Source organism: Panthera onca, chromosome C2 (assembly GCF_046562875.1).
Source record: "Panthera onca isolate mPanOnc1 chromosome C2, mPanOnc1 haplotype 2, whole genome shotgun sequence".
Classification (NCBI taxonomy): Eukaryota; Metazoa; Chordata; class Mammalia; order Carnivora; family Felidae; genus Panthera; species Panthera onca.
The window spans coordinates 139,692,149-139,706,226 of NC_138347.1; the positions used below are offsets into that span (position 1 = coordinate 139,692,149).

Below are 14,078 nucleotides of genomic sequence, written 5' to 3' on the forward strand. Positions count from 1 at the left end.
TTAGAATCACGCAGGCCTCTGTGTTCTTTTGTGTTCTTCTGTTATCAGAAAGGTTACTTAAAATAATTGACTAGCTTGGAGAATTTTAACTTAGTAGTTTTTCAGAATATTTAGAGTTGTACAACATCACTATTATCTTTAAAACATTTTTTTAAATGTTTATTTATTTTTGAGAGAGAGAGAGAGAGAGAGAGACAGAATGTGAGCAGGGGAGGGGCAGAGAGAGAGGGAGACAAGGAATCCAAAGCAGGCTTCAGGCTCTGAGTTGTCAGCACAGAACCTGATGAGGCGCTTGAACTCATGAACTGTGAGATCATGACCTGAGCCGAAGTTGGACGCTTAACCGACTCAGCCACCAAGGCGCCCCACAGCATCACCATTATCTAATTTAAGAACATTTTCATCAACCCAAAAGCATACTTTATACCTATTAGCAGTCCTTCTGCATTCTTCCCTCACTCCTACTCCCTGACAACCATTTACCAACTTCTCTGTCTGTGAATTTGCCTATTCCGGACATTCTGTGTAAATGGAATCATACAGTTTATTGTCCTTTGTGACTGACTTCTTTCAATGAGCATGATGTTTTCAAAGTTCATCCATGTTGTGGTGTGTACATATTGTACTTCATTCCTTTGTATGGATGAATAATACACTGTTGTGTGGCTGTATCACATTCGGTTTATCCATTTATCAGTTAGTGGACATTTGGGTTGTTTCCTCTTTTTGGCTCTGTGAATAATGTTGCTATGAATGTTTTGTGTATACATCTTGTATGTTTTCTTTCTTCTTCTCAGTACGTTTTGAAAGAAAAGTTTTGGCAGCTCCCAAAGTTGTTTTGTAAATGACCACCCTGTTCATTTTATATTAGTTTTACTTAATTCTACTTGCAGGCTCTCTTTCTCTCTGTTCTAGAGGTAACTTACTGTCGTCCTCCCACAACTAAATAAATGATCTTTGATTTTTAATCCAGGATCTAAAATGTCCACTGAGGCACAAAGAGTTGATGACAGTCCAAGCACTAGTGGAGGAAGTTCTGATGGAGACCAGCGTGAAAGTGTTCAGCAAGAACCAGAAAGAGAGCAAGTTCAGCCCAAGAAGAAGGAGGGAAAAATATCCAGCAAAACAGCTGCTAAATTGTCAACTAGTGCTAAAAGGTACCTTAATAATTTTAACCTTTTTGGTTTTAGTATCAATTTATCATCTTAAGTTCTCTCTTTTGTATTTAATCATTTATTTGGGATACAGATTCATAAATCTGTATATTTTTTTTATTTTTATTTTTTAAAAATTTTTTTTTTTTAACGTTTATTTATTTTTGAGACAGAGAGAGACAGAGCATGAATGGGGGAGGGGCAGAGAGAGAGGGACACAGAATCTGAAGCAGGCTCCAGGCTCTGAGCCATCAGCCCAGAGCCTGACGCGGGGCTCGAACTCACGGACCGCGAGATCGTGACCTGAGCTGAAGTCGGACGCTTAACCGACTGAGCCACCCAGGCGCCCCTCATAAATCTGTATATTGAATACATCTGTAATGTAATGTAATAAATGTAATGTAATAAATCTGTATATGAATAGACAAATTCATAAAAATACATATTCATTGTGTGTGTGTTTGTATTATTTAATAAGTGAGCATATATAGGAAAACGTGTGTAAAAGTGTGGTAGTTTGGTTTACTCGACCATAAATATTTTATTCTGTTCAGCAACATGGAAGAGTGAGTAGGAATCTGTTAAAATAGTTTTTGAATGATGTATATTTTCTACTACTTGTTAGTAAAGTTAGAAATGCTGAAGTTAGCAACAAACATATCTTGGTTTCATTATATAAGGCAGTGGCTCTGTCTTGATACAGATTTTTTTTTTTCTCTAGACAATAGATACATCTGGAAGGTAGATATTTGAATGAGTCTCTATTACCACATCAATTGCTTATGAGGACTGGACTCGCCAGAGAATCTGCTTTAATATTGTTTAATTATAGAATGTGTCTTGGAAAAGAATTTAGAAGTAAACTAAATTTAATACAGTTTTTCCTCATTTTGTGGTTTAATGGTCTTATTTTCTAATACCTTTTTAAAAATATCAAATAGGAAGCATAATGAAAGCATTCTATAATTTTTAGACATAGTAGAATGTGAATGTTGAATGATAGCTTTATATTTATTGGATAGTATGAATTAGGAGGATCTGTTTCCTGATGATCCAAAACCATTATGGTGTAGTAGACCTTGTTTCCCTCTGGTATAGTCAATCCACAGGATTGGGAAGAACCTTCTCAGGCCTCCTGGTGGGACATGAGCTTCTAGGGAGAGATGTTGGAGTGATAGTGAGTGGTCAGCAACTTATTCCAAGGGACTAGGGTAATCAACTCCTTCCCAGAAGTGTGTTGCTGGTCTCTGATCTCTCTTGAAGGAGTGGTGTGAAAGTCAGGTAGCCTCAAGCTTTAAACCTCTATACTAGAACATGCCAGTGTGGAAGAACAGGGTTCCGTTTAGTTTCGCTATCTCCCCACAAGTCCAGAGGGCTTTAGTCGGCTGACCCGATGACCCCTCTGCTGGCTGGCCACAGCACAAAATGACCTGCTGCTGGGAAATGTGGGGTGGAGTTAGTATGGATAAGAAAGGTAGGAATGGAGAAAATATGACATTAAGATGAAAGAAAGGTTGGGGTGAGTGAGTGGGTAAGAGGTACTCAGTTATAGAGTGTACCTGCATGTAAATGAGGAAACTGTAATTCAGTCATCAGCTTCTGATAATGAGGATTTTCACAGGGCATCTTCAGCTTGTCAGAAAAGGGAGAGAATGGGCTGTCCAGATCTGTGGGAAGTAGACTTGGGATAGTGCTTTGCCTGGGTTTGTGCTCAGGTGTCCCATGATGCTAGTTAGCAAAGACTCCTGTCTGTTTCATGAGGCCCTGCCTTTCCCCCTCATTAGGAGGATCTCCATAATCCCTCAAAATCATAATTGAGTGATGTATCAAAAGACCAAATTCTGTGTGTGAGAGATCATTAAGTGTACAGTGTGTGAAAGTGAGGATTGCATGATTTTTTCAAGTACATGGGTAATATTTTACTTTATTTTACTACAGTGTGTACAAAGTATACATTATAGGGGCATCTGGTGGCTCAGTCGGTTAAGTGTTTGACTTCAGCTCAGGTTATGAGTTCAAGCCCCACATCAGGCTCCATGCTAACAGCTCAGAGCCTGGAGCCTGCTTCGGACTCTGTGTCTCCCTCTCTCTCTGCCCCTCCCCCACTCGTGCTCTATCTCTGTCTCTCTCTCAAAAATAAATACACATTAAAAAAAATAAAAAGAGGGGCGCCTGGGTGGCGCAGTCGGTTAAGCGTCCGACTTCAGCCAGGTCACGATCTCGCGGTCCGTGAGTTCGAGCCCCGCGTCAGGCTCTGGGCTGACGGCTCGGAGCCTGGAGCCTCTTTCCGATTCTGTGTCTCCTTCTCTCTCTGCCCCTCCCCCATTCATGCTCTGTCTCTCTCTGTCCCAAAAATAAAAAAAAAAAAAAAAAAAAAAAAAAAAAGAAAAACCCCGAAGTATACATTATATAGTCAAACCTAGTCCCTCCCCCTCCCCTTTAAAAAGAGGATAAGACCTAGTTTTGAGATAGTACGTGTATGTAAAGAATCCAAGACAGTGCCTGATCAGCGCATAATAGTAATTGGTATTATTGCAGTGGTTAGAGTAGGAAGTATTGTCTGAGTTAAAAGAGAAAGCTTAATTTTTCACTCATCTTTTCCTCCAACTTAGTTGATAGTGAAGTTATTTTATTTTTTTCTATTTTTGCTTAAATTCTAAGAACTCAGGAAAAAATTGAGAATCAGGAAGGCAGACACCCACATCTTTTAAATTCATCATTATATCTATAGTGCCTACCATAGTAGAGTCACAGTATTTACTTACAGGTGTCTTAGAACCTTGATTTGATTGTAGGGATTGGTTCTTCCATGGATAATTAAGATCCCAGTACTAATGTGTGCAGAAGATTCAAAGTTAAGAGATCATTTCAAAATAAAATTCTAATTTATTATTGTTAATTTTTATTGAGATGAGAAGTCTTTTCCATATAGTGTCATTTTATAAGAGATAATTTATCAGAAGAAGTACACAGGTTGGACTCTAGAGCTGGGATCTGGGTTTGATTATAGGTTCTGGCATTTAGCAGCTCTGTGATCTGAGATACATAATTTAACGTCTCCAACCTCAGTTTCCTTTTCTGTAAAATGGAGATAATAATGGTACTTCTTCACAAGGCCGTCATGAGGACTGAATATGATAACGCATTTATTTGCCATCTAGTAAGGTCTCATACAGTGGTGCTGTCATTTATAGACTTTGTGCCACCTAAAGTCTTGTAGATGTTTTTTAAGTTCATTTGATAAACTTTAGGAAAATGAGATCTATGTTAACCTTTGAGGACATAATACTACTGTTGAACTAGAAATACTCAGATGCTGTGATTATGTGTATTTTACGTAACTCGGGAAAATTACTTTGTACATAAGTGCTCAATTGCATGAAATGTGCTGTAACTGAAGAACTAATACTTTTGTGTAGAAACGTATTTTAAAAAAAAATCTCAGTTTTTAAGGTATTATGGAAGAGTGACGTAGAATATAGGAATCATTTAAGTGGACACTTTATTTAAACAATGGTATAAGTTAATTTCATCTATTTTGAGGTAAGAGGAAGATTATAGTTACATATTTGATCAGTTTTTGCTCCTTGGCAAGAATTTGTTTCTTAAAAAATTGACGTGCTTTTATCTTGATAATGTCTATATCACTTGTTATATTTGCAAGTATGTAGTTGGACTATGTCTAGCAGTGACACATTTTGATGATTTTATTTGATTGACTAGTCAGTTCAATAAAACAATTATTTTGAGCTCGTCATTGAATTGACTGTACTGCTTTCAAGTGTTGACACATCTGTAACTGTGAATTTTAAATCACATTTATTCCAAATTAACTTTGTTTGGAGTAGACATTGTGATTTTACTGGACATACTGCTATTTGGTTTTAGACTCTAAATTTTTGTTAGGTTGAAGGGTGGATTCCAGTGTGTTCCAGTGTAAACGTTTATTACAGTTTTCTACATTAGAATGAATTAGTACTCTTCATCTTCTTGATTCTAAATGTACACATAAAAACTTTTTTAATGTTTCTGAAATCAGGATGCATTGTGCAAAAATATTTATTGAGGATATCTTAAAATCACGGATATATAGTTTATATCACCATTCAGAATTAAACTTTAGGCTTATTATGTGCATTGACTGTCTTTTCTAGGTTAATTCAGAGACTACTTTGAAATTTAAAAAAATTTAGTGATTAATTGAGTGGTGTTTTTCTTGATAATAATTTCATTTTCAAAGGTTTTGACCAGTTGACTCAGTTGGTTAGAGTAGGAGTTCTCAGGTGGCCAAGGAAAACAGTCCATTTAAGAATATAGAAAGGCATTTTGGTGGCACACTTTTTTCTTTTTAAATAACTGTTAAGAAAATACCTTTGTGAATTCCCATGTCCAAATATTCATGCTCTACTTGGACCTGAGTGAGTTCCTGAATCGTCTTTGTCTTAATGTTTTTAAAAAAATTTTTTAATGTTTATTTTATTTTTGAGACACACACACACACACACACACACACACACACACACACACCCACCCACCATGAGTGGGGGGAGGGCAGAGAGAGAGAGAGGGAGACACAGAATCCAGAACAGGTTCCAGACTCTGAGCTGTGAGCACACAGCCCTATGCCGGGCTCCAGCTGGCAAACTGCGAGATCATGACCTGAGCCAAAGTAGGCGCTTAACCAACTGAGCCGCCCAGGTGCCCCCTTTTTAATGTTTGTTTATTTGTTTTTGAGAGAGAGAGCACAAGCTGGGGAGGGGCAGAGAGAGAGGAAGACACAGAATCCAAAGCAGGCTCTAGGCTCTGCGCTGTCAGCACAGAGCCCAGTGAGGGGCTCAAACCCATGTGAGATCATGACTTGAGCTGAAGTTGGATGCTTAACTAACTTACTGAACCACCCAGGTGCCCCCCTTGAATTTTCTTTAACCTGAAATATGTGTGTTTGAAATATGTCAGTACACATGTACTGCTTCATTTTTTCCGAGCCATTAAACCAATATGTTGATGTTAAAATGCATGCTTCATACCTTCTTTTAAATCAAAAGGGACAGTGTAAGCATAAGCATATCTATGATTTTGGTACCATATTCTTCAATTAAGTCTAAATGAATCCTGATTGTTGTTTCTTTTCCCCTCCCCTCACTCCATTCTTTTTAGCGAATGACAGTCACATGCAGTAACTCTTACCATTCTTGGAACAGTTAAGGTATTAGGTGAAGTCTTTCAAACTGAAATTTAGTTTGTATTTTGCTTCCGACTTGTCTCCATAACTATGTGCATTTGCTGACTTAAGTATCTTAATAACCAAAGAAGTGGCACTGCTAGATGGAAATTGGGAATTTAGCCAATTGTCTAGTTGATTTATATATAAAGAAATAATTTTGTCTTCAAAGTTTTGATAAGAGAGAGGTCATTTATTTGTTTGACTTAGCAAGATAATTGCCTCTCACCTTACCAGTGTACAATAACTAGCCTTAGTTTCTTTATCTTTTAAATGGGAAATGATAAAACAGTAATGCTTAGAGAATTTTGTGAGATTTATTTAATTCACTTTTAATAGACTAAGATCATCATGTGAAAGGTACACTGTAAGTGTGAATTATTGATACTTTTTCATTTTTCCTCACCCTAAGGGACAGTGCCTGAAATAGCTACCTTTCTTACCCCACATGTCAAGACTGCGAAACTTAATACATACCATGATCACAGCTTTTGAGATAGAATTGAATTGCTGTCATTGAAAGCAGCAGGACATCTTGCAACTGTTTAAATAGCAATTCTTAGTATAATCTTTTCTGTCAAGAAAAGCAATGAATATATTGTCAAGAGAAATATATCCATTCTTAGGTGTGGCACAAAATATATTTTAATATATTGACTCACGGCTTAGAGTTGTCAAGTTTATCAATAAATTGCTTTTTGTATTGAATAATTAGATCGGGAATTATAGACATCCAGAGGTGTTCAAGTTCCATTATTTGACAGAAAATTATGATTTATCAGCTTTTTAAAAATTTACTTAGAGAGAGAACACACACAAGTGTTGGGGGCGGCAGGGGAGGACAGAGAGAGAGCAGAGAATCTCAAGCAGGTTCCGCATTATCTGTGTAGAGCCGAACACAGGGCTCAGTCTCACAAACCGTGAGATCATGACCTGAACGGAAATCAAGAGTTGGATGCTTAACCTACGGAGCCATCCAGGTGCCCCTGATTTATCAATTTTTAAATCAAAAGGGACAGTGTAAGCATAAAGTAAGATGAGTTATTTGAAAATCCCAAAGAAATTCTTTTATGTCAAAAAGTTTACATTGACAGTTTAAGCTCACTCTTGAATGCCTATTCTTTTGGTCCTCTTGGTTTAAAAACAATTTGTATAAGTTATTCATGTTTCTGCTAACTAAGTAGTACAGAGACCTATTTAATGGAAAGCAACAATTTTCTGTCCAAATACCTTCCTATCCCAGTTGTCTTGAAGCAGACTCTCTCTCTCTTAGCCATCTCTGGTTTTAGTCCTTCTATTGGTTTTTCTGCATAAGTCTAAATTATATACAGTATTTTCACCTATTTGTTGAATAATTTTTTTGAAGTTTATTTATTTTGAGAGAGAGCTTGGGAGGGGCAGAGAGAGGGAGGGAGAGAGAGAATCCCAAGTGGGCCCCACACTCTCAGCACAAAGCCTGATGCAGGGCTTGAACTCACAAACTGTGAGATCATGACCTGAGCCGAAATCAAGAGTCTATTGCTTAACTGACTGAGCCACCCAGGGCCCTGATCTATGCTTTTCTTACCTAGGTGTTTTTCTTCTGGAATTTCTGGTTGTCTCCCCTCCTCTTAATAATGTGTCTTTATTATATTCTTTTTTAAAAATGCTTATTTATTTTGAGAGAGAGGGCATGCATGCAGGAGCAAGGGAGAGGCAGAATGAGAGAGAGGGAGAAAGAGAGAATCCCAGGCAGGCTCCTCATTGCCAGTGCAGAGCCCCAAACAGGGCCCAATCCCATGACCATAAGATCATGATTTGAGCTGAAATCAAGGATGCTTAACTGACTGAGCCACCCAGGCGCCCCAGTCTTTATTATATTTTTACACACTCTGCAGCCCCTTTTCTTGGCCATCTCCACCTGTTTAATTTACACCTGTCTGCTTTGTCTTCCAGAAATATACTGAAACTTCTCATCTCCTTTTCTTTGCTGTTTATTCTTTTTTGCACTTTCTGTATTTTGCCTCCCTGCCCTTTCCTGCCTGCCCCGAGTGGAGTCCTGAAGGGATAGGAGGTGGATGTGTGTGTGCTTAGTTTACTGTCCTTAACCTGGACTTATTAGTTGTCAAGTGCCTGTTGTATACATTTGTGTGAGATCCATAAAGGGTGTTCCTCTATATCAGATCTTTGAGATTTCTCATTTAATTATAGATTGCATATACTTTATATGTATGTGAACACATCATAGAATCCGTATCAGAAGGAATCATATGTTTTAAAGATAAAACTGATCATGAAGTTAACCTCTTCATTTTTTAGGATGGAAAATAAACCTCTTCATTTTATAGGATAGAAAGCTGAGGCTCAGAGAGAGAGAAAGAAAGAGAATGCAGGTGTGAACAGTCTTTTTACTGAATAACTCTCAATTAATGGCATAGCAGAATTAAAATGAAAGTGTTTTTGGCTTTGAACTTATAAGTCTTTCTCAACCTCATAATGCCTTCCCAACCTTGAATCACATGGCTTAAAAAAGTGAAAATTATGTTAGTAACATGCAATTCCTTTAGGAAATTGATGCCAGTCCTCTCAGAGGAGTCACGTCTATTTCTGTATTTTCATTTGTTGCCTTGAAAAAGACATGAAATGAAATTGAGAGTAAATGTTTTCAGATTCTTATTTTTTAGGGTACTTTAGTAACTATCATCCATTTACTATCACAATAATTACCAGATAACAGGCATCCAGTTAGCAAATCTCATGTTTAAAAACCAAAGCTAAGGACAAGAAATGGTTTTGAGAATTTTTTTTGTATCTTGGTTTAACGAAGCCTCTCTTTAATAATGGTATTTAAGAGAAGAATGCTAGTTAAGAGATTGCTAAATATAGTCTTCTAAAACGTTGTAGCACTGTTAGCCTTTGTATATGTATATGAGGAATTAGATGCAGTTAAAAGTCAAAGTTGAAAAATTTTAAGTATAGTCTTCTAAAACGTTGTAGCACTGTTAGCCTTTGTATATGTATATAAGGAATTAGATGCAGTTAAAAGTCAAAGTTGAAAAATAACACATGGGAAAAGCAGGTTTTAAAAAAAGTTCTTTTTGCATGAATCTCGGGCAATGACATTAAGATGGTTATCTGCATATTATTAGGATAGTCCACGCAGAAGGAACAATGTCAAACTGGAAAGCCTCTACCTGCTCCAACCTAGCGGCTTTAGGGAGGAATACCATTTATATTAAAAAAAATTTTTGTAACATTTATTCATTTTTGAGAGAGAGAGAGAGAAACAGCATGAGTGGGAGGGGCAAAGGAAGCGAGAGACAGAATCTGAAGCGGGCTCCAGGCTCTGAGCTGTCAGCACAGAGCCTGATGCGGGGCCCAGACCCACAAACCACGAGATCGTGACCTGAACCGAAGTTGGACGCTTAACCAACTGAGCCACCCAGGTGCCCCCATTTGTATTTTGATAGCAGTTTCACATGTTGAAATGAGATCCTGATAATTCTTTATCAGTGGTTTGGATCATTCAGAAGCCTTAATTAATAATCATGTTTCCATCTTATTTGGGGAGGTTCTTGTACAGATCAGAAGTTGGAATGATCCATAAATAATGTGGCAAAGGTTTCCAATTTAAACTAGAAATTTTGGTTAGTGTTATCGGGTGGTTCAGTGACATTTTAATTTAAGTCAGTGTTGTTTCTGTAGGCTACATGTACTGATCATGGCCAGTCTTTTTACCTTTTGTAGGTGCATTGCCAAAATCATGGTAGAAGTTACTACTTGAATGTTATTGTGTATGATGATTTATACAGTATTAGTGTTTCAAAATAAAAACACACAAATGGGAAGTGTTAGTGTAAAAGTATAACACTTTAATGAACTGTTAAGAGTATGAAGACGTTTTAACATAACTTTGTCTCTTTTTTAACAAAACTTTGTCTTTTTTAAAGAATTCAGAAGGAACTCGCAGAGATTACGTTGGACCCTCCTCCCAATTGTAGGTAAGTACTTATGGATTTTTATTTGTGTCTTTTGCACAAGGTATAATTGAATTGTTTGATGTCCACCTGTTGTTATAGTCTGATTAATTAGTAAAATATCATTGTGGTTTGGACTTAAATGACTGTGGAAGATGGTTGTTGTTTCTGTGCTGAAATGGCATACTTATCAAGTTTATTGTAGAGGAATGGTGGAGTTGTCAAACATACAGCAATGCAGTGACAATAAGATAATGAAATTATAGAGTAACAAATACAGTTAACTTTTAGTTGGTGAGGTGATGGGGCCTTAAATGATTTCTTTAATGATAGAATAATAGTGTGGCTAAAGTATTTGCTATTTGATCATTCACTTGTTATCTTGTTGGAAATTGATTTTTAAAAGTGCTGGAACATTAAACAGTGTTTCTTCACGGTTTACATTATTTCTTAAATCATTGGCCGTGGAATGGGTGTAGAAGTAAGAATGGGTGATTTGAGGCAGTGATATTAAATTGAAAATGTTCTCTCCTTTATGACTACATTTTTCAATTTTCTGGTCAGAGTTTACTTATAAGAAGTAAAATTGCTTGCCTGGAAATGATTAATGTTATACAGGTACATAGAGGAAGAGGAGAAAAATAAACTCTTAACGTTGTACTGTATCTTGGATCTGGTGGAATAGTTAGAAGACGGCTGTTTGACTCTTTTAAACATTTCTTTCTGTTTGATGTGAGGGTGGTGTTGGAACTAGGCCAACATGGAGTTTTCATAGTTTAAATTGGTAGTCTTGTGGATTGAAGGTGAGACAGCAGATCACAGGAAAGTGTTGATAATACTGAATGCAGGTAGAATTTATTGTTTGGTGCGATTTCTGATTTCACTGATCTTATTTTTTTGTGGAAGCAAAGATAGCAACTCTGTGTATTAATGAAAGTGAAAACTTTGCAGATGGCTATTTGATAGTTGGCTAGTTGACAAGTGTTTTGTGTAGAAACATTTCTAATAGGGCCTTTTATGTTTGTGGTGAATCTACTGTGGTTCTTTACATGAGAGTCATATACAGTGTATGTACTCACAATAATATTCAAAGACTGTTTTATTCAGATAGACCAAATATTTCTGTTAGGTAAAAACCGTTTAACACTAAGACTTTTTGTCACACTTAATGACTGTGTTACATCAGAGATTTTTTCAGATGGCAGATCATTGTTTAGGCTTTGCTGGCCAATTCATGGAAATGGAATGATTTGTGGAAAATTCCGGTTTGAATGAAATCTAAAATCTCTTGTTTCTTATGACAGTATTCATTTTAATGGTTTGAATCTTTAAAAAACTTTTTTAATGTTTATTTATTTTTGAGAGAGAAAGAGCACAAGCGGGGGGGAGGGGCAGAGAGAGAGGGAGACATAGAATCCCAGCTATCAACACAGAGCCTGACATGGGGCTCAAACCCATGAGCCAGGAGATCATGACCTGAGCCGAAGTTGGGCGCTTAACTAACTGAGCCACCCAGGTGCTCCAGTTTGAATGTTTTTAAAAAACTAAATTATTTAGCCACATGTATGACTTTTGTAACCTTCTTACAACTAAATTGGTAAAAATATGAACTTAATTTATATACTTATTTGCTTAACTTTTGAAAACAATTGGCAAAATAAACTACTTTGTTTTAATGAGCTTTTTTTTTTATTTTTATTTAAAAAAATTTTTTTTAACGTTTATTTATTTTTGAGACAGAGAGAGACACAGCATGAACAGGGGAGGGGCAGAGAGAGAGGGAGACACAGAATCTGAAACGGGTTCCAGGCTCTGAGCTCTCAGCACAGAACCCGACGCGGGGCTTGAACTCATGGACCGCGAGATCATGACCTGAGCTGAAGTCGGCCGCTTAACCTACTGAGCCACCCAGGCGCCCCTTAATGAGCTTGTTTAAGGCTCATTTTTAATAAATGAAATCTACATATAATATCATGTGATGGCTAGACTGTTACTTTAAGATATATTATTTTCCAGTACATTTGCCTAATTTAGTTTTGATTTATTACAGATAGTAATTTAGATTTGATTAAACCAGTATGTTGTAAACATGCAGGAAAACATGCATCAAGTGTGAGAAAAGGAATTACATATTGATGATTATTTAAATAAACTAAAATAAATCACAATTCTATTTAAAAAAGAAAAGTTTATAATGTCATCTGAAATTTGGAGATAAACTTTTTCACTGAGCCATAGTTAATGATATCATTACTAGTTATGTAAACTCTTTATAAAATCATTTTAAAATGTGGATGTCACACACAATAAGCCCTTCAGACAGTTTTAGCAAAGATACCTACTTTGTTGTGTTTTTTTCCAGTTTTATTGAGATATAATTGACATGGAACGTTGTAGAAAGATGCCTACCTTGGTTAAACTGCTTGCTTATGGGAATTTGCAAGGAAATTGATTTAATGGTATGAAGATTGGATAGCTAGCAAGTTTGCTTTAGAAGCCAGGTCTGTGATTCTGTAGCTTTGGCTCCTTTTCTTGATCCCTGAATGGCTGATTGGACTGGATCAGGCAGAGATGAAGATCATAGTTACCTTCACATATGTGGTGCTCCCTTTGCAGGCAAAGATCCTCCATGCTGTGGCTGATTGGGAAGTGGTGATTGGTTCTACGTGCCCTCTGTACTTGTGCTACTTAATATAGATGTCATTGTGATCGTTAAGTGGATTACTGTGGCCTTTGGATTGTTTGGTGTCAAATATTTGATTGTGGTTTATAGTAAATCTCTCCATCTATATTTCGGTGAGAATGTGGTTACTATCTTAAGAAAGCGAAGTTAGACCACAATTTTAGTTTGGCTTATTTTTGGCACAAAGTTAACAGTGCTTTTGTGGTTGATTTTTAAAAGTTCTGTGCTGCCTGTATTTGTGCCCTAATGACTAAATAATTAATTTACAGAGATATTCTAAATTAAAGCTATATGCCTACTAGAAGGAGTCAAAATCATATTCCTCTAGTACTCTCTTTGTGTATTATCTTTACTAGCATGCAGGCCTCTTAAAATCCTGCCTTTTGTTTGGTTGCCTTTTGGGTAATTGTTAGCTCACTATCACAGGTAAAGATTATGTATGAGGGAACATCTGTGAGTGTGCCTGTTTAGGCAGTCAGAACAGAGAAAGTATTTTATCTGTTATTAGTGGTCTCAGTCAGGGTGGCTGACTGTGTGTTACATTTCACTTCGAGTGTGGTTTACCCTTATTTTCTGGAGCCTTATTAAACCAGTACAGCCCAGTTATATCTATTTGTCAAGTTAGAGATGGCACCTCTGAATTTTGGTGCATCTCTTATGTGATGTCCATTTTAGCATTTCTTGGAATTATTTTGCGGGAACTGGCATGTGTTAAAGTACTCTGTGAGTCTGTCATGTAGACATGTTGGGAATATAAAGTCTCTCTGAATTCTATCATTCAGTGTAGATAGATATGTTTGTGTAAGGCATTTTTAGAGGAACTGCTGTGGTATTGTTTAATTTTTCTTTTCAGGTTTTGAATGAGTCTAAATATTTTTAAAGTATCCACAAAATACTTTGATAATAAGTTGAATTATTTCTTTTTATAAGAAACACATACCTGTACATCTTTCAATTTTCTTTTCACTTCTGTTGTCTTTAAGGTAAAAATGCAGTAATACAGTTTTTCTTAACGCTTGATTCAATTAAGTACCTTTGGGTGTTTTTTCTATTATAGCGTAAGA

At 36.7% G+C, this 14,078-nt stretch overlaps 1 protein-coding gene across 6 annotated transcripts in view; it reads left to right on the forward strand.

Moving 5' to 3' along the window:
* UBE2E2 (ubiquitin conjugating enzyme E2 E2) overlaps window positions 1-14,078 on the forward strand; it is a 374,957-nt gene that overhangs the window by 4,977 nt on the left and 355,902 nt on the right. For all 6 annotated transcript variants that reach the window (XM_060638556.3, XM_060638561.2, XM_060638557.2 and 3 more), the window contains exons 2-3: window positions 974-1,157; window positions 10,305-10,355. In XM_060638556.3, the coding sequence (XP_060494539.1) occupies window positions 982-1,157; window positions 10,305-10,355 (227 nt within the window). In that variant the 5' untranslated portion in view covers window positions 974-981. The remainder of the gene's footprint in view (window positions 1-973; window positions 1,158-10,304; window positions 10,356-14,078) is intronic.